The sequence below is a fragment of the Dryas octopetala genome, chromosome 6 (genome assembly GCF_963921425.1).
Source record: "Dryas octopetala chromosome 6, drDryOcto1.1, whole genome shotgun sequence".
NCBI lineage: Eukaryota > Viridiplantae > Streptophyta > Magnoliopsida > Rosales > Rosaceae > Dryas > Dryas octopetala.
In genome coordinates this window covers 19,812,518-19,835,233 of record NC_141371.1, presented here as the reverse complement: position 1 = coordinate 19,835,233, position 22,716 = coordinate 19,812,518, and the positions used below count along the sequence as shown (strand labels likewise).

The 22,716-nt window shown below is 34.8% G+C and overlaps 2 protein-coding genes across 2 annotated transcripts; one reads left to right on the top strand and one right to left on the bottom strand.

Moving 5' to 3' along the window:
• Positions 1–29: 29 nt before the first annotated feature.
• On the bottom strand, positions 30–2,290 carry LOC147283108 (Pollen Ole e 1 allergen and extensin family protein). Its single transcript, XM_086247549.1, has 2 exons — positions 1,959–2,290; positions 30–550 (listed from the first exon to the last, which is right to left on the bottom strand). The coding sequence occupies exons 1-2, from the start codon at positions 2,266–2,268 to the stop codon at positions 201–203; spliced, it is 660 nt and encodes a 219-aa protein (XP_086103675.1). The 5' UTR covers positions 2,269–2,290; the 3' UTR covers positions 30–200.
• Positions 2,291–21,023: 18,733 nt separating this feature from the next.
• On the top strand, positions 21,024–22,502 carry LOC147283107 (tRNA (guanine(9)-N1)-methyltransferase-like protein). The gene is made up of 3 exons (XM_086248685.1): positions 21,024–21,582; positions 21,650–22,009; positions 22,084–22,502. Exons 1-3 carry the CDS (start codon positions 21,172–21,174, stop codon positions 22,282–22,284), a joined length of 972 nt encoding a protein of 323 aa, XP_086104811.1. The 5' UTR covers positions 21,024–21,171; the 3' UTR covers positions 22,285–22,502.
• The last annotated feature ends 214 nt before the right edge of the window (positions 22,503–22,716 follow it).

Here is a 22,716-nt window from a genome sequence, read left to right as displayed (position 1 = left end):
TATGATATTCACCACCTGAAGCAGGCCTGTATAACAAAATATGATTTCTTAGTTTTTACATACATAATATCTGTCATCATACTTTCCTTTACCGATATACTTTACATCTGATATGTAGAATGGGATCAAAACCCTGTATCTCAATGTTGTGACTGAAGCGCCATCCAAAAGTGTTGTGGTGCTGGATTCCAATCTACTATTTAGTTGGTATTGTGATTACATCTCTTTGTTGCTGCTTCTATAATGCATGCTTGTGAAGGTTTAGATGTAAAATGCTGGAACCTTATCCTTCCAGCACTGTAAGTTCGGATACCATTACCAAATGATGATAACTTCAGTCCCTTGTGCCTCTTGACATAAGCTGGCTGGCATGGTGTGTTCTTTGGTATTCGAATTACTCTAGCCGAACACCTTTTGTCCAAGTTTGGAATTGCGTGTAGATTGGAAGGAAGATCAATAGTGAAATCTCCAAATTCATCTGTGACACCTTGTGCCCAACTTGACCTTCTTTTTTTTCCTCCGATATGGCAATTGACAGACACCAAAGCACCTGCAGATATTTTGTTAATCATCAAAGTAACTTTCCTGATGAATGCAATGTCAGTTTTATACTTTTTATGTTTCCAGTTGGATAATATAATGTTCTTTTTGGTATGATTTATCAATCTTAATTGTATGACTGTCTCGCATTGAATCCAAATATATATCATTTTCACTTCTTTTTCAGCTAATCGAACTATATATATCCACAAATTAAACAATATCATAAATGTAAAATGATGTTTTCGCTTTGCATTTAAGTCAAGGTTGATCAGAATTACTCATCAAAGTTGATCGTGAATTGCTTTCTGTAAGGTTCACAGTTATTGTAGTATACTAATTAATATTGAGGTGGTATCCATCCAGTTTCTCTATTCTATATGTTTCGCAAGCTTCATATGAATTGTCCCTAAAGAAATAGAATATGTCCAAATCAATTAGGAGTCGTTATTTATAATTTTCACTAGGTCCAACGTGAACATCAAAATTTTAATTAGGTGATTGCTTCAAAGAGCAGTTATTTGCAAAGACAGCGTATATATTATATAGAGGAATGTTCTAATTAAGAGGGCCACACTTTTTGCAAGCCTTCATGTGTCATGCAATTTTCTTTTGCCAATAAAGACAATAATTATGAGAAAATAGATTTATTTTATAGTTATTATTGTCGTAACTTGGTGAATCAAACAAATTAAATTTCCTCTTTAAATAATTAAAAGAATGTCTTCTCTCACATCATAGCCAAAATAAATCTAATTAAATATATTTTAAGGTTTAAAACAATAAACTCTAAAAAAATTTTAATATACAACCAACTATTGATCTAGTGGTATTTCTAATCAACAAAATATTTGATGAGATTAAGTTTGAATCCCTCCTTCCCAGATAAAAATAATTAAATAACTTTGATCGATACACTCACCACCTATGTAAATTCAGGTGAGTTGGAATTCAAGAATTATCTAAAACAGTCTTCACTTGTTTAATTCAAGGTCGTTCCGATCCCACTCAAAATTTGAGCTATCAGCTATGCATGGTTGGGTTAGAAAAAGGACTATATATATAAGTTGAGTTTGGGTTGAGAAATTGTCAACTCGCGTTGAATTTGGCTTGAATTTGCAATAGTACTCAGTACTGCAACAACTAACATACATTTAATGGCATCTAATCTAATAATAACAAGAAATTGAGCGAAGAAATTTTATGGAATATTGGTACTCTAATGTTTTTAGCTGATGATAGATTGATAGTGTAGTATAATTAAGCTTGTAAATTCAGAATATTAATGCATGTCCTCATGATCGAATATGGTTAATCAGATTCATAAACTAATATTTATCAAGAATATATTCAAGATCCATATATATCATATATATTTTTAAGAATAAGTTGAGTATGCATGTATATAATATACAAACCTGATACAGGCCATGAATGAAGGTGATGATGATGGTGATGAGTTTGAGCATGCAAATTACAAGCAGCCTCCTCGCAATGGAGGGAGCCTGTAATCAGGACTGTGGAAAGCTTGTCTTCTCCATATCCAGCAATTCGGGCCATATCTTCTCGGCTGGACAATAATTGGTATATTACAGGGTTTTCCTGTTGATCCTGATCATCAGCCATTGAAATTCCGGCGACGCCGCCGAGCCAGCTGCTGCAGCTAAACAAGATTTGTAAAATGTAGACGATGATCACAAGCTTGTGGCAGCCACAAAAGTAGCTCATCTTCTTTTGATGTGTTATTTTGTTTCACGTAGGATGGATATCCTCCCAACTCTCGAGTCCTTTGCTTTTATAAGCAACGCATTTTCCATAATGCCCTCCTTCACTCACTGCTTTCTATGACCTACACGCTCTTAGGTTCCTACCTACATCCTCAGAGAGTTACCCTTTTGTCCTCGCAATACACACATGACAACTCATTGGAATGTGGAAACTCTTTACATTCGGAAAAGGAGTTCAAGGGTTTTTTGGTCATTTAATGAATGGAGTTTACGTACTATCACTCGAACAGAAAAATTAAGGTCATTCAAAATAGGCTTATTGATTATTTTGCCCCTGAAAGTAATTTCATGTCTCACATCACCCCTAGGTTTATTTTGTCGCACATTATCTTATGAAATTATTTCTGCTGTTACACTTTGTCTACTTTCGTCAATTTTAGCGAAACAAGCGTTTGAAATGCTGAGCTAGTGTAGACAAGGGTTTAGCTAGAATTGATTATGGTTTCGATCGCTAAAATTGATGAAAGTGGACAAAGCAAAACACAAAAAATTAGTTTTAAAAAATAATGTGAGACAAAATTAATAAATCTGAGAAGGTGATGTGAGATGGAAAGTTACTTTCATGGGGGGCAAAATAAGAAATAAGCCTTCAAAATAAGACGAAATGGAGGGCATATTTGTCTTATATTTATTATATACAGAGGAGGTGTGCAAAGGCAGAAGTTGGAAAGTTGGAAAGTTGGACGGGAAGTTAATTTGTTGGTTGGTAGCCTACTCTTATCTTCTACGTATTCTTTTTGTAATCAGATTTTAAGGGCAAACTCAACCCGTTTACTAAACTTTAAGCGCACACACGTCTCATCATTCATCATCACCTTAGATTGGAACATAACCTCTCACTCGGATAAGGATTTTTTAAACAACATTATATTATTTTAACTTTTTATTTGAGGAGAACTTGGGGAGACCAATATTACTAAATTAATATATAGCTAGTTATTTAGCACTTAATTATAATTGAAATGATATTTTCTTTTAAAAAGAATTGAATTCATTAGGAAAAGGGACGTGCCAGATCTCATGCATAATTTTGTCAGATTTATATATTAATTAACAAAATCGATCAACTAATTATACGAGACCTAATTTGTATATATATATATATATAAAAGAAATATAAGGTGTTATATTTATAATCATGATGAATAAATCATATTTGAGAATTTAGGTTAATTAACTATATTTTATTTTAAAAGTGACAATTTTTTCTCTTTGGGTGGGCAACCCTTGCACTTACTTTGCAACAAAAAATATATATATATAGCATTAGTCACATGTGGCACGCATGAAAGTGGCTAGCGTAGGAGCATGCACGTTGGTTTAATTGTTGGGAAACTCGATCAAATTGTCACTTGCAGGTTATCGTTCAACAACCTCCCCAAGATTACCAAATTTCCAAAAATGAAACTGATTTCATTCAGTGAAGCAATTAGAGAGTAAAGCTATAGATTAGAGAGTAAAGCTAAACCTAAGAATTAATACAAATGTTGGTTTCATAATTGCCTATTGTGGCATAAATATACTGTTGGACCCTGCAAATGTGCAACCTATATATATATTTACAATAATGCTAGTTGTCCCACATTTTTTTTCCCACATTTGTATCCCACCTGATGTGTCATTACTTTATTGGAAGAGTATTTCCTTTTTCTTTTTTAGGTTTTATTTTTTAATTTGTAGTGTCCAATGTATGAATGCCATGTAAGATGGTATGAAATTGTGGTATAAAAATGTGGTAAGTGTAGCATTACTGATATATTTAACATCAAAGGTTGCTTACTCAAGTTGTGCAAGTTCAAGTACGTTTAAGAAACTTAAATTAAAAATTCAGAACTAGAGTTCAACTCGAAATACAAGAACCTAAAAGGCTAAAAACTTAACTTTGAAAAGGCAATATTTTTAGATTTCTTTCAATGGTTAATGGTTTTTTTTTTTTTTTTTTTTTAAATATATATATATAAGATGTCATGTATTCAAATGATTCTTGAAAGTTGGAAATGACCCGTTGTTGTGAGTTAGTGCATGAAATTAATGATCGAAAATGTCCTGCCAATTGCATTAGTTTCTTCCATCATTCTCACACTTAATTTTTTCTTTAAACGGGATTTGTTTTTCTCTGATAATATGCTAATAAAATGTGCAATCAACGTGTGGGCATTCCTAATGGCACCCAAACATCAAATTTTCTTTTATGGTTTCTTAATTCTTTTCTTGTATTGTTGGTCATCAGTGTAGACAGGTGATTAATTTGAGAAGCCTGTTTAATTGAGATCGTTTTCGCAGGTTGAGTCTTATATACAAAGGGGAAATTGCAAAGCGACAGTAGCCCAGCCCATTATTTTGTGGATGGTTATTGGTCAGGTAGTGAGGATCGAGCAAGCAAGGAAATGCTAATGAATGTATGCAATTTGGGTTGTGATGGTTAACCAAATTAACTATTGTGATTAGGACAGAAAATTGGCGGGTCGACTAGCTATTTCCTACTGATTAAAAGGTAGAGAGCCATAATGGTGGTATAAATATTATTAGTTTGACAGACACGGATATATGGTGGTCACTTGTTTTATCATTTAATCATACATTCATACCTTTAAATTTAAGGGAAATTTTGGATTTAAGTGCTTAATGGACATCTATCTCGAATGAATATCCTATATCTTCTCTATATTTGGGTTCGGTCCTTTGACCACTTATCCAACTCAGCATTTTCCAAATGGTACCCTTTTATGTTTAAGTGGTCACAAACTTCCCAAATTACCCTTTTCTCTTTTAGTAGATTTCATTTATTTATGAGCAAATTACAAGTAAGTATCTCACGTTTATTAGGGGTGGGCATGGTCCAGTACAGTCCAATGCTCACCCCAAACTGTATATTGGACTGTATAATTAATCCAGTGCAGTCTAATACTCTAGAACTGAATTTTTTGGCTCAAAACTGAACCAAACTGAACTGGAACAGTTCTAGTTCAGTCCAGTTTACTGTATTGGACTAGGCCACACTATTTGGGCCTTAGCCCAATTAAATTTTTGGGCCAAAAAAATTTTAAAACATGTTTTTTTTTAGTTTTTAACAACAAATCACACCATTTTTTTTACCAACAAATCAAAACATTTTTTTTAACAACAAATCAACCATTTATTTAAGACACAAGTCACAACAAATCAACAATTAACATATAAGACATCAAGTCATCAACATTCAACTATCACATTTTTTGTACCATTCCACAACCTACAAAATATCCACCAGTAATCATTTTACAACCTCAAAGACTTAAAGTTACAAACCATTTCATCACCTATCAAGATTCAAGACATCAACCATACATATAACCATACAAAGTTAAGTACTTAAATTAGTAACTTACTAATTTATCCAAGTGCAAGTGCAAGTAATTAAAAAACAAAAACCAACCAAAGCTAAAAAAATACAAACCAAATACAAATTACAAACCAACCTAATACAAATTACAAAGTACAAACCAATCAAAAACAAATTAAGTTACATATATAACTAAAAATAATACAAATTAAAATATCCTAGTCAATCATCAACCCCTTGCCACCAACCAATTGTCTTCAAATAACTCCTGTCAACAACCAATTGTCATTAAACACTATAAATAAATAACTAAGCAACTAAACAATATAATTCAACTTAACAAATTAAAGTTTTTGAACTTGTGGAAGTCAAAAACTTACCATTTTGGCTGCCTACTCAACACTGAACAGCAGGGACTATTTTCTTTGAAGTGGCTGAAGACATATATTCTGTAAAACAAATCAAAAAATGCACTTTTCGTAAAAACTAAGTAAATACAATAAACAAAAAAAGTTTAATACAATAAACTAAGTTATAACAAAAAGTAAAAACTAAGTTTAATACCTTCTTCAAGTGCTTCATAAAACTCCATTTCTTCAATGGATGGATCATACTGTAAAGAGGAGATATCATCGGATCTCAACCAATTTTGACAACAAATAAGAGCCTCCACCATCTTTGGAGTCAAAGAAGCACGAAAGGGATTAACTACCCTTCCTCCCGTGCTAAAACAACCCTCTGAAGCCACTGTAGAAACTGGAATTGCAAGGATATCCTTTGCAATTAGGGCCAAAGTAGGGTATTTAACCCCATTGTGCTTCCACCATGAAAGGATGTCAAATTCAAAGTTTGGATTGCATTTTTCAATAGGATCCATGATGTACCTATCCACCTCATGCTCCAAAACCACTACATTATTTGCTTCAGCTTCTTCCAAGCATTCTTTGTCCAGTTCTTGCCTTTTTCTTCCCCCTCTAAATGCCTTATATGTTGCCCTAGTACTAGTAGTGGCATTTGAGATAGTAGGATTAGCCACACCACTAGTATTAGAATCTTGACTTTCGGGTGTTGTTGTATTATACTCATCAAACAATTTGATGAGTATGGCTTTGATCTCTTCCTTCTTCCTTGTGGCATCTTCTACATTCACACTACACTTTTTGAGCAAGAATGCCAAGTTGCCCAATTTGTATCTAGGGTCAAGGACAAGTGCAACTATCAAAAATTGGTTGACCTTGTCAAGATCCCCCCAATACTTTTGAAACTTCTCCTTCATGCCAATGGCCATTTGATGCAACACCAATTGTGCCTCGGATTCTTCAAAACAATCGAAAGACATATCTTGAACATCTTCACTGAACTGTAAACATTTAATTTCCGAATCAATGGAAATTAAATCACGGAATGTTTCATGGACAGCGGGTCGTGTAGTCAAACTCATTTTCAAGGTCATGTCATAGAAGACCTTCAAGAAGTTCACAAAAATAGTGGCATTGACCCAATCATTCCCGTTTGGTGGTCCTTCCCTTTTCCTACCATTGGAAACATCTTCTTCATCATCACCAAACCAACTCAAGTATGCGTTGTGTTCTTCATTGTCTCCCATTCTATCAAAAGCTTTTTCAAATTTCAAAGCAGATTCTAACATCATATAGGTGGAATTCCACCTAGTTGGGACATCCAACACCATAAGACCCTTGCATGGAATTGCCTCTACCTCCACATAAGTCTTGAAATCTGCCAACCTTTGAGGTGATGATCTAACATATTTCACTGCATTCCTAATGGCTAGAATTGACTTCTCTAGTTTCTTCAATCCTTCCCCAACTATCAAATTCACAATGTGAGAACAACACCTCACATGCATGTAATCCCCCCCCCCCCCCAAAACCATATTAGCATTTGTCCAATGCCTCATCTTGCTCTTTAGATAGTTAATTGACACAGTGTTTGAAGAGGCATTATCTGCTGAGATGGTAAGAACCTTATCCACACCCCATTCTAGCAAACATTGTTCTAGAAGCTTCCCAATTGAATTCCCCTTGTGATTGGCTATCACTCTAAAGTTCAAAACCCTCTTGTGGAGCTTCCATTCACTATCTATAAAGTGGGCAGTAATGGCCATATAGTTAATGTTTTGACAACTAGTCCAAGTGTCGGTTGTGAGGCATACCCTATGTGAGGCAAGATCATTTCTCAACTTTTCCTTCATTTCATCATACAAGACCAAAAAATGCCTAACAAGGGTCCTACGGGATAGGACTTGAAAAATGGGGCAAGCAACACTGCAAAATCTCCTAAACCCTATACCTTCAACAAAGCTAAAAGGTAACTCATCCATGATCACCATTTCCACACAAGCCTTGAGACAATCATCCTTACTAGACCCCCTAGCCACTAAATTGTTCAATGTTTGGTCAAAAGACAATGTCTTTTGCATTTTATCTTTCAATCTGGGGTAGGACTTACAAATATGATCTATGTGTTTCTTCAATGAAGAGGTACCATTCAAAGATGGGTCAGCAACATAGTGATCTTTACAATACTTGCACCTAGCTCTCTTTTTCGTAATTTGAGTTGTAGTTCCATCCGCATTTTTAATCTCAGTCACATGATCATATCTCTCAAAGTGTTCCCAAATGGGGGCTCTTGCCTTCATTACTTTCCTTGAACTAGTTTCTGGTGGTAGTGGTGGCCTTCCACCACTTGGTGTAGGTGTTGGACCTGCTGGTTCTGGTGGTGGGGTTGGTGATGGTGGTGGTGTTGGTATTGGTGATGGTGATGGTGATGGTGATGGTGATGGGGATGGTGATGGTGAAGAGGCAGAGGCAGTGGAGGAGAGGTTACTAGAGGTGCCATGTGATTGGGGATCCATCTCTCCTAACAATTTAACATACATATTCACAATCAAAATTATCAAACCCAACAAAATTATCAAACCCAACAAATAAATCAGTAAATCAGTAAGTTTTCCAGCAAGTTTCAATTTTCCCAACAAATTTCAATTTTCTCAAACAACAAGTAAATCAGTAAATCACAAATTCACAATTATCAAACACAAAATCACAATTCGGCAGGTAAATCAAACCTTAAAATCCTAAATCCCCAAATCAAACCCATTCACAATCCCCAAACAACAAGAAATCTAGTAAATCAGAAAATCAAACCCGAAATCCCCAAATCAAACCCTAAACCTAACCCAAAATCAAACCCAAAATCTAACCCGAGATACTGAGATATGAGAGATGAGTGATGAGAGAACTTACCCACTAGTCGAGAGGCGACGGCGACGGACTGGTCACGACGGACTGGTCGCGAGAGGAAGATCGCGACAGACTGGTCGCGAGAAGAAGATCGCCACGGCGACGGCGACGGGAAGAGAGGTTAAGGCTGTCTGCGAGAGGAAGATCGCGACGGCGTGACTGCGTGAGGAAGACCGCGACGGCGAGAGGAAGATCGCGACGGCGTGAGTGAAGGGTGACTGCGGGCTACGGGCTGCTGTCTGAAGTCTGAGTCGCCGAGTCGGGGGTTTGAGTAAGTGAGTGACTGCGGGCTGCGGCGTGAGGGACCTGAGGGGCTGAGGGTGAGGGTTTCAGTCTTTCGAGTTTGAGAAAGAGTCTTTCAATTTCAGACTTTGAGTTTGACTGTTTGAGACTTTGAGTCTTTGAATTGAGTTTGAAGTCTTCGAGTCAGTCAAAAATCAAAATGAAACAGTTTGACTGTTTACTTGTTTAGTGACTTCAGTCAAAATGGTGATGGGGTTTTAATTTTTTTAAACACTTGTAATTAAATTGGGGTTTTAATTTTCATTGGGGTTTCAATTGTGGACCTGTGGTTATATAGTTATACGTATATAGTTAATTAGTTATATATGTTATATATGTATAGAGTAATTAATATAATTTAGGGTATATGGTTATAGTTGATTATGAGTCTAATTGGGGTTTCAATTGGGTTTATCTACTTATATACTTATTACTTATATATAATATATGTATAGAGTAATTAACTAATTAATATAGTTTAGGGTATATGGTTATAATGTATTAGAATATAGGGTTATAGTTGACTATGAGTCTAATTGGGGTTTCATTGGGGTTTCAATTGGGTATATAGTTATATATGTTATATACTTATATACTTATTACTTATATATAATATATGCATAGAGTAATTAACTAATTAATATATTTTAGGGTATATTTTAGGGTATATAGTTATAATTTTATTAGGGTATACGGTTATAGACTTATAGTTGACTATGAGGCTAATTGGGGTTTCAATTGGGTTTATATACTTATATACTTATTACTTATATATAATATATGTATAGAGTAATTAACTAATTAATATAGTTTAGGGTATATGGTTATAATGTATTAGGATATAGGGTTATAGTTGACTATAAGTCTAATTGGAGTTTCAATTGGGTATATAGTTATATATGTTATATACTTATATACTTATTACTTGTATATAATATATGTATAGAGTAATTAACTAATTAATATAGTTTAGGGTATATGGTTATAACTGTATTAGGGTATAGGGTTATAGACTTATAGTTGACTATAAGTCTAATTGGGATTTCAATTGAGTTTATATACTTATATAGTTATTAGTTATATATGTTATATACCTATTACTTTTAGAGTTTACGGTATATATTATTAGATTATAGGGTTTCTTTTAAACTTTAAACCCTAAACCCTAATACATAATTTCCTCTATTACAAGTTTATAACTATATATTATACCCTAGAACTATAATAATTTTAATATATAGGGTTTAGTGTATATATAAAGAATATATTAATTGTATTATAAAAGGTATAACTAAAATTATATACTAAAACATTATTATATATATAATAGAGGCCATAGGGTTATATAAAATATATTTTAGAGTCTAAAATATAGCTAGGTTAATATTAATTTTATTATCTAAAATGTGTAAAATGTGTGTAAACATGTTTGTAAAAATGTGTATAAAAATGTTTAAAAAGTGTATAAAATTGTATAAAAATTAAATATGTATAAAAATTAAAAATATATATTAATTATCTGGTCCAGTCCAGTCCAGTCCAGTTCTGTGAAGTGCAAAACTGGACCGGAATTAGATTGGACCAGTCCGGTCCAGTTCGGTCTCGGTGTTGACCAGTTTTGGTCAAAGCGATTTTTTACGATTTTTTTCCCCCCGATTCGGTACGGTGCACCCGGTTCCCGGTTTAAACGCCCACCCCTAACGTTTATACCATTTTTAAAGTTAGTATCCAATAAAAAAAAAGTTACAAAGACGTGCCTCAACTACCATTTTTTGACACACACATACATTCGTCAACTTTTCTGTCAGGGAGGCTGTTATGTGTCGATGTGGCACAATGACATAGCTTTAAAAAATAGCCACGTACATAAACAAAAATAATAAATTACAATTTAATACCTCAACTTTATCACATTTTTCAAGTTCATATCTCAAATTCAAAAAGTTACAAATATATGCCCCAACTTTCATTCTGTGTCAAATTAGGCCCTCCATTACCCAGTCTATCAAAAAGGCCATTATCCGCTTACGTGGCGCATATATGTCCTCTATGTGTCATCATGAGGTTGGTTACGGCCCAAAATTGCCATGTCAACCTTGATCCTCTAATTAATTTCCCTCCAATATTTTCTGTCACATAGACCGACAAATTGCCACGTTAGTAAAACAAATAATAAAAAATATGAAAAGCATAAAATTGATTTGAATTAACCTCCTATTCTCTTCCTTATATTTGTCTTGAAAAGGTGCGCCATTGATGTCTCAAAGACCCATCAAATCTCAATAAGTGGCTATAAGACCACACATATATCTAGGGCTGGGTAAAAATACCAAAGTACTGAAAAATATCGATGTCGTACTTGTTTCAATACCGAAAAATACCACTTCCAAAAATACCAATTCCAAAAAATACCGATGAGTTTGGTAACAGTATCAGTTTACAAAGTCCGGTACCGACAATATACTGAAACCGACTGTATCTTGAAAAAATATAATTAAAATAATTCATTTTTATACATTTCTATACTATACCGGTATACCCTAAATATAAAATACTTAGTATTACCTTTCTATATAATTTATAATTTTATATAATACATTTCTAATTTTCTATAATTTATATAAAACATAGATAAATTTATAAACCCTAAACCTATAACTTATTAACTTATATGTTTTTTAATTTATATAATACATTTCTATATAAAAACTAATTAAAAATACCCTAAACCCTAATATTATCTAAATTATAAACCCTATATAGTATATGTGTATGATATCTCATACTAAATTACTAATTTCTATACCCTAATAGTCTAATACTATAAATTTATAATTCATAAATTCATAGTTGGTAACTTAGAGTTTGGTATATAGTATATAGTATAATACTATAATATGGTATAATATGGTATAGTATAGTATAATATGATAATATTAGTAATTTAGTATATTGTATAATATGATATAATATAGTAAAATATGGTATAATATGGTATAATATATTAATATCAATATGGACTATGCAGTTATGGACTATTTATGATTTATGTAATTACCTCAATCATAAATGTATAATATGGTATAATATATTATTATTAGTATATGATATTAGTCATTTAGCCTAACGGCCCTATTAGGTATATGACGTATATATACCCTAAGGTTTAGAAGATGATATGAATTAAAAAACATATAAACTATTAAGTTATTGACTATATACTATAAATTATAAAAAACATATGTAATAAAAATAAAAAACTCCAAACCCCAAAGTCCAAACCCCAATTGAAATTTGAAACCCCAAAATACCCAAAACCTCAAAATCCAAACCCCAAACGAAACCCTAAAATACCCTATTTAGTGTTTACAAAATAAAACTTTATTTTTATTATTTTTTCTTTTCCTTTCCCCTTAACCCTTGTGCCCCCCTCTTTCTTCTTTCTTTCTTTTCTTTTTCTTCTTCTCTCTCCTCCCACCCGTGTCTATTTTCTTCTTTATTTTTCTCTTTTCTTCTCTTCTCTTCCTTTCCCCTTCCTTCTTTTTCTCTCTGTGTGTGCGACCCAACTCCCAAGCCCCAACCACCACCATCATCTATTTCCCTCTTCCCAAAATACCTTTCCTCCCTCTCTCCCTCTCTGTCGCACCCCCCACCCCACCCTGCCCAACCCAGCCCAACCCACCACCCTTCTTCCCCACATTTCCTCTCTGTCTCTGTCCCTTTCTCATTCTCTATCGCACCCCCTCCTTCTCTCCCTTTCTCTGTCTTATCTTTTCCCCTCTCTTTGTGATTTTTTTAATTTGGTGTTGTAGTCAGCAGGCAATACCGCTCTAACCCTGCCACTCTCCGACTGATACCAAAGTGAATGGTTACCGACTACTGACGGTACGGTATCGGAACCAAAAACCATCATCTCGACCCCTATCTGTCAGAATTCGGTATGAGTGTTTCGGTACGGTAACCGTACCGAACCCACCCCTACATATATCTACAAAGGGGGTTATCTCCTTCATGACTCTCGAAAAGTTTATCCCTTGGTGAGTTGCGGTGCTTAGTTCTTTGAAGCGGTGACCCCGAATCTAGATCTAGGTCTTGTAAAATCTCCCCCTCTTTTACCTTTCGATTTCATCTCTACGGTGGCTGAAATGGACTGGGCAACTTGTGGATGTGGCACTAGAGTTATCATGTTCACCTCTTGGACCGACTTGAATTCGGGGAGAAGATTCATTCCATGTCCCAAATATGGGGTATCTTCCACCTCTTACGTTTTATGTTTGAATGCTGGTAAAATTGTTGTGTAAATTGACGATATTTCACTTCTCTCTAATATGCAGCAAAGAGGAAGTTGTCAGTTCTTTGACTGGTTGGACCCCTTGTTTATACACCACCTAAAAATGAGTATATATATATATATACAGTAATGATCACTCGTTCACCAATTCCCTCACCTAACCACCCAACAACGAATTTCAATGATCAAAACCGTTCATATTTTAGGACATCATTCAAAGATCACCCTTACAAAAATTCAGCCAAATCGGAAACTGTTTAGCCAGTGTATTACTGTCAACATCATTTCAACCTTATCTAACGAATTGTATTTGTCTGCAAAGTTTGGAGGACCAAACAATTATTGATTTGGCTGATTTTTTACAATGACGACCCTTAAGGATGGACCTAAAAAATGGACAGTCCTGGTCATTGAATTTCTCGCACCATGGTGAGCGGGTGATCATTTCTGTATATAATATATATTGTCAAATTGGTGGAACTGGGAGCTTAGCACGTGGAATGAGAATAAAAGTATATGAGGTCAGGCAAGAAGAAAAACATGAAGTCATAATTAATATGGCATCAGCTAAGTTGCAAGGACATTTCAATTAAGCTCTCAGCTGGACATGCTTGCAATCTCAAAAGTGACTTATCATTCTTATCTTATTGGCATAAAGATGTTTTTAGTCCCTGTACTTTGGCTCTGTTGCACTTTGGCCTACATACTTTCAAATTTTTTTTAAGGACTGTGTATTAGATAATGTCGCAATTGGACCCATTCTGTCAAGACCGTGAAGTTGAGTGACAGAAAACATTGACATGGCATCACGTGCCTAACTCGTTGTTGTGTAATTTTATTTACTAGCAAATATACAAGTCTAGTAGTATACTAACAAGGTCGAACCTCAAGGAGTGATGCAAAATGATACACTAAGTTTAAACTTAAGTTAATTTAAAACTAGCTTAGTTTGGAAATTTTGTTAGTTTGTGAGACAACTTAAAACAAAATGCAACTAAAGTAAAAAAAAGCAAATAAAGTAGATGAAAAGATAATAAAGTAAATAAAGGTGCAAAAATTTAAATATTAAATCTAGAAAGGAAAATAACAACTCTTTGGTTTTAGAAGCTAAACAATGGTATAAGAACCAAGGTTAGGGTTCCACACCACTTATGAACATATTAAGTGAGATTTTTAGTAATTTTCCAAAAAGGGGCACCCAAGAGTCACTTGATGCCCTCTTACAAAGATAAATATGAATTGAGCACAAAAATTGAAGATTTATATGGTAGATCTTGATTTTGCTTAGAAAATACAAACTTCAAGCAACTCAAGTGAACCAAAACTAAGGAACAACTAGAGTTCAAAAAAGTTTGTGTTTTAAAAGATTAACTATAAAGCTAAAATGTGGAAAGATGATCTAATTACCCATAATATATGACATTATGGGTGAAATATGATCTCTTTCTCATTTTAATATCAAAATCTAGAACTTGTAGGATCTTAAATAAGGAAAAAATTAACATAAATAAAGAAAGAAATAAATAAGGGGTTTAGTGACCACCCATGAGTTTAAATCTTAAATAAAGAAAGAAATAAATAAGCATGTAATTTAAAGAACAAGAAAATAAATAACATTACTAACCATAAAGTAAAAAATTGCATAAAATAAAAGGTATAAAGTAAATAAAGGATAATAAGAAGAGAGAAGAGAGACATAATATTAAAGTTTCATTAATTAAAAGTACAAGAAAATGACATTACTATTCTCTCTCAAACATCATAGTCAAATGGCTTGAGAGAGAAATCCTAGGAGAATACTAGAAAAAGGCAGAAAATTAAATTGTAGAGTAAAAAAGATCATAAAGGAAGGGCTAAAGGCTCCTTTAAATAGGCAAATATTAGGGCTAGTGATGAGGAAATGATTAGCACAAAAGCTGGTGCAAGGCTAAAAATATCTGGAATTTTTTTGCCACATGTCGCGCAGCTATAGGCTGGGAGGTGAGAGAGAGAGAGGCACACGGATGAATGGCTGGAGAAGGCATTGGCCACAACACACTAGAAGAAGGCAACGAAATTTTTGCTAGCAATTCCCCTTTCTTGATGACCACACCTTTGCAAACTTTTCCCCAATGCAAGCACTAAAAAGAAAAATACTAGAATAAATACTAAAATTATAACAAAAGGAGAAAAGGGAAATAGAACTAAAATAAAAATAAAAGAAAGATAGAAATAGGAAAAGAAAAATGAAATAAGAGTAAATAGAAATTACTTTATCTAATGTTGCGATGGATAAGATGAACAAGACAACAATAAATAAGATCTAAACAAATTATACTAAATGATAAAAATATATGACTTTTTTTTTTCTTTTTAACAATAAATAAAAGCAAGGAGAAAAATTCAACAATTGAAACTAGATGCACAACCTAAAGACAACAAAGAAATAAATATGCTACTATATATATAATCCTTTTTTTTTTTTTAGATGACAAAATAGACAAAACTAATGGTAAATAAAATAAAAGATGATGCTAGATACTAGTTATAGAAGCTATAAAGAAAGAGGAAACAATAAATATGCTAAATAAAAGTAAGAATTTATATTTATCACAAGCAAAAAAAAAAAAAAAAGACCACTAAAATAAATAATAAACTATAAATATATTTATATTTTTTTCTTTCTTTGCTTGGCACCTCAAAGAAGAGATGCAAGAAAGTGTAAAGAAAAAAAAAATATATATTTTTTTTAATTTTTTTTTCTGGCACTTATAAAGGTGGGAAGAAGCACAAGGAAACTAAAAAAAAAAAATACTAATTAAAGGAAAATTCCAATTTTTTTTTTTTAGAAAAGCAAAATTAATGAAAATTAATGAAAGATTTAAACTAACAAAAAGCCTAAACTAGTGCATCAAAACACTCTCCGGTAATGGCGCCAAAAATTTGTTGTGTAATTTTATTTACTCGTAAATATACGAGTCTAGTAGTATACTAACGAGGTTGAACCTCAAGGAGTGATGCAAAACGATACACTAAGCTTAAACCTAAGTTAATTTAAAACTAACCTAGTTTGGAAATTTTGTTAATTTGTGAGATAACTTAAAATAAAATGCAACTAAAGTAAAAAACAAATAAAGTAGATGAAAAGAGAATAAAATAAATAAAGGTGTAAGAATTTAAATATTAAATATAGAAAGGAAAATAACAATTCTTTGGTTTTAGAAACTAAACAATATATGGTATAAGAACCAAAGTTAGGGTTCCACACCACTTATGAACATATTAAGTGAGATTTTTAGTAATTTTTTAAAAAGGGGCACCCAAGAGTCACTTGATGCCCTCTTACAAAGATAAATATGAATTAAGCACAAAAATTGAAGATTTATATGGTAGATCTTGATTTTGTTTAGAAACTACAAACTTCAAGCAAATCAAATGAACCAAAATTAAGGAACAACTTGACTTCAAAAAAGTTTGTGTTTTAAAAGATTAACCATAAAGCTAAAATGTGGAAAGAGGATCTAACTACCCATAATATATGACATTATGGGTGAAAGATGATCTCTTTCTCATTTTAATATCAAAATCTAGAGCTTGTAAGATCTTACACAAAGGAAAAATTAACATAAATACCTCACTTAATAATATTCATGGTGGTACTTCCCCCTTACCTTGGTAAAGGGCTTTAGTGACCATCCATGAGTTTAAATCTTAAATAAAGAAAGAAATAAACAAGCATGTAATTCAAAGAATAAGAAAATAAATAACACTATTAACCATAAAGTAAAGAACTACATAAAATAAAAGGCATAAAGTAAACAAAGGATTATGAGAAGAGAGAAGAGAGACATAATATTAAAGTTTCATCAATTAAAAGTGCAAGAAAATTACATTCATATTCTCTCTCAAACATCATAGCCAAATGGCTTGAGAGAGAAATACTAGGAAAATACTAGAAAAAGGCAAAAAATTAAATTGTAGAGTAAAAAAGATCCTGAAGGAGGGGCTAAAGGCTCCTTTAAATAGGCAAATACTATGACTAGTGATGAGGAAATGATCAACACAAAAGCTGGTGCAAGGCTAAAAATATATGGGATTTTTTTGCCACATGTCGCGCAGCTACAAGCTGGGAGGTGAGAGAGAGAGAGAGAGAGAGAGAGAGAGAGAGAGAGAGAAAGAGAAAGAGAGAGAGAGAGAGAGGCACACGGATGAATGGCTGGAGAAGAGCTGTCAACAGCTGTAATGGGACACGTGGCAATACATGAGTGGAGGAGAGCTTAATTAAGCAAAAGATGACTGTAGACGGAAATGAAAGAGAAGCAGCTGACGGCTTGGAGCTTGTGACTTGCGGTTGCATGGGAAAGCGTGAGAGAGAAGAAGAGGAAATGGGGGGGGGGGGGGGCAGCGGTAAGGCTTGGCTGGCTGTGAGCTAGGCTGAGGCTCACATGGGGCAGGCAGAAAGAAAGAAAATGGAAAGCTGAGGAGAAGCTGCTCCACGTGTCGCAGTCCAATAGGCTGGAGCCAATATTAATCAAACTGAAGAGAGAGATGGAAGCTTTGCTATTGGCGAGTGACTCTTCGCCTCCGATTGGGCTAGGCCATGTGTAATTGGGCTGCATCTTCTGTCTTCCTTCCATTAATTCCTTTTTTTGAGCCTTTGCTTTTCATTTTTCCTACAAAATTCAAATAAACTAATTAAAAAATATATATATATAATCTAAAAAATGCAACCTAATAAAATCTAGGAAATATGACAAAAACTAATAAAACTCACAAATTAACTAAATAATAAAAATAAAAATTAAAATATTGAAAATGCTAAAAGACATTGACAAAAAAATATGAATTTAAGGATAAAAATTATATATAAAATAAGCTTAACACTCGTGATTGCCAAATAGGCTTGGCCTCTCAAGTGGATTAATCACAGTTCGACATGTGTCATTTCTTTTCAAAAAAACTGTTTTGAGTTTTTATTTTATTTATCAAGTTTTAAAATTAAAAAAAAAATTAATTACAAAAAAAAAAAAAATTAAAACTATAACCAAAAAAATTAAAACATAAAAAACAAATCCCCAACCCATGTCCTTCCCTCACCCACCCGAGAAACCCCAAACCACCATCTCTCTCTCCCCGATTACACTCTCTCTCAGCCTCTCCCTGCACGCGACCAAGTCCGGTAAGACTCACCATTGCCGGCCAGTTCCCGACTGACTCCCCTGTTGCTGGCCCACACAACCCATCTGTCGCCCGACCCGAGAACCCAGTAGAGGAACCCGAAACCAGCTAGGCTCGGTCGGTCCCTCCACCATTGACCCACTTTTTCGGTGGAATCGAGGCCGGCGACCTCTACAGAAAGGTTCCCATCGCCGAGCTGAGTCCAGCCATGTCATTGGCTTGCACATCCGACCACCGTATGTGGCCAATCGAAGCTCCAAAGTCCGGCGATTCCATCGGCCATTACCGTCGAGTGAGGTATGATTTTAGATCCTATCACTCTTCTCTACGTATTGGTTGTGTTGGATTGCTTCATTTGTTGCCTGAATTGAAAACCCAAATTTGAGCTCACTGTCACCGCGAGCTCCACCGCGCGTGACAGTGATTGACAATGAGTTTATGCGGTTTTTCGTCTTCACTTGGCCTATTGAACTTGGCCCATCGCGACCCAACCGCTACTCGTGACCCAACCACCACAACCCAGACGCTCGACCCAGCCATCGCACCGTTTTGCCGTGATTCGCGGGCGTCCTCCTCGTCGCCGGCGTGCCTCCACCTCCTCTCTCTCCCGTCCTCGTCGCAGAGCCCAAGACTCGAAGGGGGGGGGGGGGGTGAGTTTTCTGGATTGGATTTCTTGTCTTTTGGGGTTTTCTAGTTTTTCTGGGTTTCGTGGGTTTTGATGTAATTTTCATGGAGGAGCAACCGACAAAGATGAAGAAAGGAAGAAGGTGGGAGGAGCCACCGGCCATCGCGCCGTTTTGCAGGAGATGGAGGAGATGAGGTGGGGGAGGGGAGGGAGGAGCTCCAGGATAGGAAGGAAGGAAATAAAGATGGAGGGAGGTTAATATGATTTTTTTTATAATTTTAAAACTTGAAAAATAAACTAAAAATTCAAAATAATTTTTTTAAAAAGAAATGACACGTGTCCGAACTGAGATTGGTCCACGTGAGAGCCCAAGCCTATTTGGCAGTTATGAACAAGGCATGTGATTCCACATCAACGTTTTCCTTTACTTAACTTCACAGTCTTGACGAAATGGGTCAAATTGTGACATTATCTTATACACGATCCTTAAAAAAAATAAATTGAAAGTACGTAGACCAAAGTGCAACAGAGCTAATGTACAAGAATTAAAAACATCTTTACTCCTATCTTACTTATAGCTCATCTACAGTTGTCCACCACTCAAGTGACTCATCTACAGCTATCTACTTACTCCAAAAAGCAAATCATTATCAACCACACATATGATAACAAAGCTTGGGTGTAAAGAAAACGACTGATTATAAAAATGAAGATAAAATGCAATTTCAAAGAAAACAAGAAAACCGCTACACAAACCCCCAAAAAACCTCACGAAAATGTGAAATTCCCAGCAATCTTTTTACTCCCAAATCAGCCCATATGCATTTATTTCTCAAAGCTCTCTTTGTTTTCAAGTTTTTTGAAGCTCTCTTTGTATTTTTTTTTTTCATATTTGCGATAAGTTCCAAGTCCTTTAAATATTTTCTCTATGTATTTCTTTTGTTGCTCTACTAAGATTGACATTCTCTTAGTGCAAATTTTAAATTAATGTTATCTTCTATTTCTTTTCAATTAAGTCTTGTTGTCTTTTTATTTATTTTTTGGTTCATTCTCAAAGTCCTAGGCTATCTAAGCAATAAATGAACTTAGATAGATTTTTCCCGTTCTTTTTCTATCGCATAATCGTCTTTTAGAAATTAGATTTAATTTGGCACATTTACATTTTATTTTTCCCATTTATATTTTATATTTTTCTAATTGGCTATTCCAAGCTGATTAGTGGCACGCCCGCACCTGCTCCGAAGGTTAAAAACGCTGCCATCACCTACGATGATACGTGTTGTGGTTGAGCTCGACCCTCTAAGTCCCTTTGATTAAGATTGCTACTTTCCGTTGCCACATTGGTAATTTATTCTTTTAATTTCATTATGTAATTATTAATTAGTGAACTATTTTTTTAACAGTATTTACCTCTTGTGCGCATTATATTCATCTTATATCATATGAAACTTAATATATAATTTGGTTTCTTTAATATTTTTTATTAATGTAATAGATAATATGTTAAATAAATAAATGGTAAAGTCTTATTCAAAATTTTCGTCATTTCTATTTAATTTTTGTCAAAATTTAATATTTATCAAAATTTTCATCGAAATTTTTACAAAATTCAAAATTTTATTCAGTAGCACTTACCAAAATTCAAGCCAAAACACATGTACCAAGAACATCTTTTACACAAAAAATTGCCACCGCTAGTTGTTTTGAGTTTTTTTTTTTTTTTTTTTTTAAAGAAGGGGTAATTAGATCAACGCTTTCTGGGCCGACGTCGTTTCTTCCTGCGCGGCATTCGGTCCCAAACAAAAAATTAAAAAACCCTAACAAAACATCGAGAGAACTGAGAAAGAAGCCTCCATCTGGATTGTGGAGAGTAGGAGAAGCAACAGCAAGAGCAAGCGAAAAAAATGGAGGGCATTGAAAATGAGCAAAAAGCAGCTCCTGAAGCCGAAGAAGGTCCGAATTGCGTCCCAGCAGTACTGTCGAAGAACGCCCAGAAGAAACTGTTAAAGCAGCAGAAATGGGAAGCGAAGAAGGCAGAGAAGAAAGCTTTGGAAAAGGAGCAGAAGAAGAGAGAGGGAGAGCGGAAACGAAAGGAATGGGAGGAGAGGTTGGCGAGTGTGAGCGAAGAAGAGAGGTCAAAGCTGATAGAGTCCAGAAAGAGTTTAAGGAAGGAGAGGATGGAGCAGAGGTCGGAGGAGCGAGAGCGAAAGACGGCGAGGCTGAGCAGAGCCAAAGAGTGCGGACAGAAGATCGTCATCGATCTTGAATTCTCTCACCTCATGACCCCCGCTGAGATCAACAGCCTCGTTCAACAGGTTGGCTTCTTTTTCCTTTTACGACGTCGTTTTTGGAATTTGTGGTTAAATGCCTCTAAATGCACAGATTATGTATTGTTATGCGGTGAATGGGAGGTGCAGCCAGCCGGGTCATCTGTGGTTGACTGGTTGCAAGGGAGAGATGTTGACGCAGTTGCAGAGGCTACCAGGATTCGATAAGTGGATGATTGAGAAGGAAGATCGATCGTACATTGAAGCTTTGAAAGATGAGAAGCAGAATCTGGTGTATCTGACGGCGGATTCGGAAGATGTAGTGGATGAGCTTGATGCCAACAAGATATACATTGTTGGGGGATTGGTGGATCGAAATCGGTGGAAAGGGATCACCATGAAGAAAGCAGAGGAGCAGGGCATCCAGACGGCCAAGCTCCCCATTACCAACTACTTGAACATGTCTAGTTCCCAGGTATTCCCATTTCTCAATTCTCACTTCTTAATTCTCAGTTGTCAATATTAATGGGGTACCAATTTTGAGAGCAGGTCCTCACTGTCAATCAAGTGATTGAGATACTCCTCAAGTTTTTGGAAACCAAGGATTGGAAGGCTTCCTTCTTCCAAGTCATTCCTCAAAGGAAAAGATGCCAAGTTGATTCAGAGGAGCCTCAACAAGTGAAAGGGGAAGAAAGTGAAGGTGAAGAAGAGAAAGATGATGAATTTGAAAGCAAAAAGCTATCTGACTGACTGACTGACTGAAAAAGTTGTTGTTTTGTGTAATTTTGATTCATCAATTGACAATGATCATGGTGGACTGGTGGAGGTCTAACATTCACACTGCTCCATTCGCCATGTCTTTGTGTATTGCTGCTAGATAGTGAATACAATACCCAAAGTTTACTTTGTTTTTTGAAATTTGAATGGAGCTTCATATTTTACACTGACTTGCAAATATATATATGCCATGCTCTGCAAGCTGTCTTCCCCCTCCAATGCAATAATTTATATTTTGTATGTATAGAATTCCATCTATAAATAATTAATCTTGCAGATGAAAAAAAAAAAAAATTCTTGATTCTCAATCAGTACTTATACTACCATGGTAACTTCTGAAGGGTAACCAAATTCAGGGCTCCCTAGTTGGCTAGTTTTGCAAGTTTATCAAAGGAAGAAAAAAGG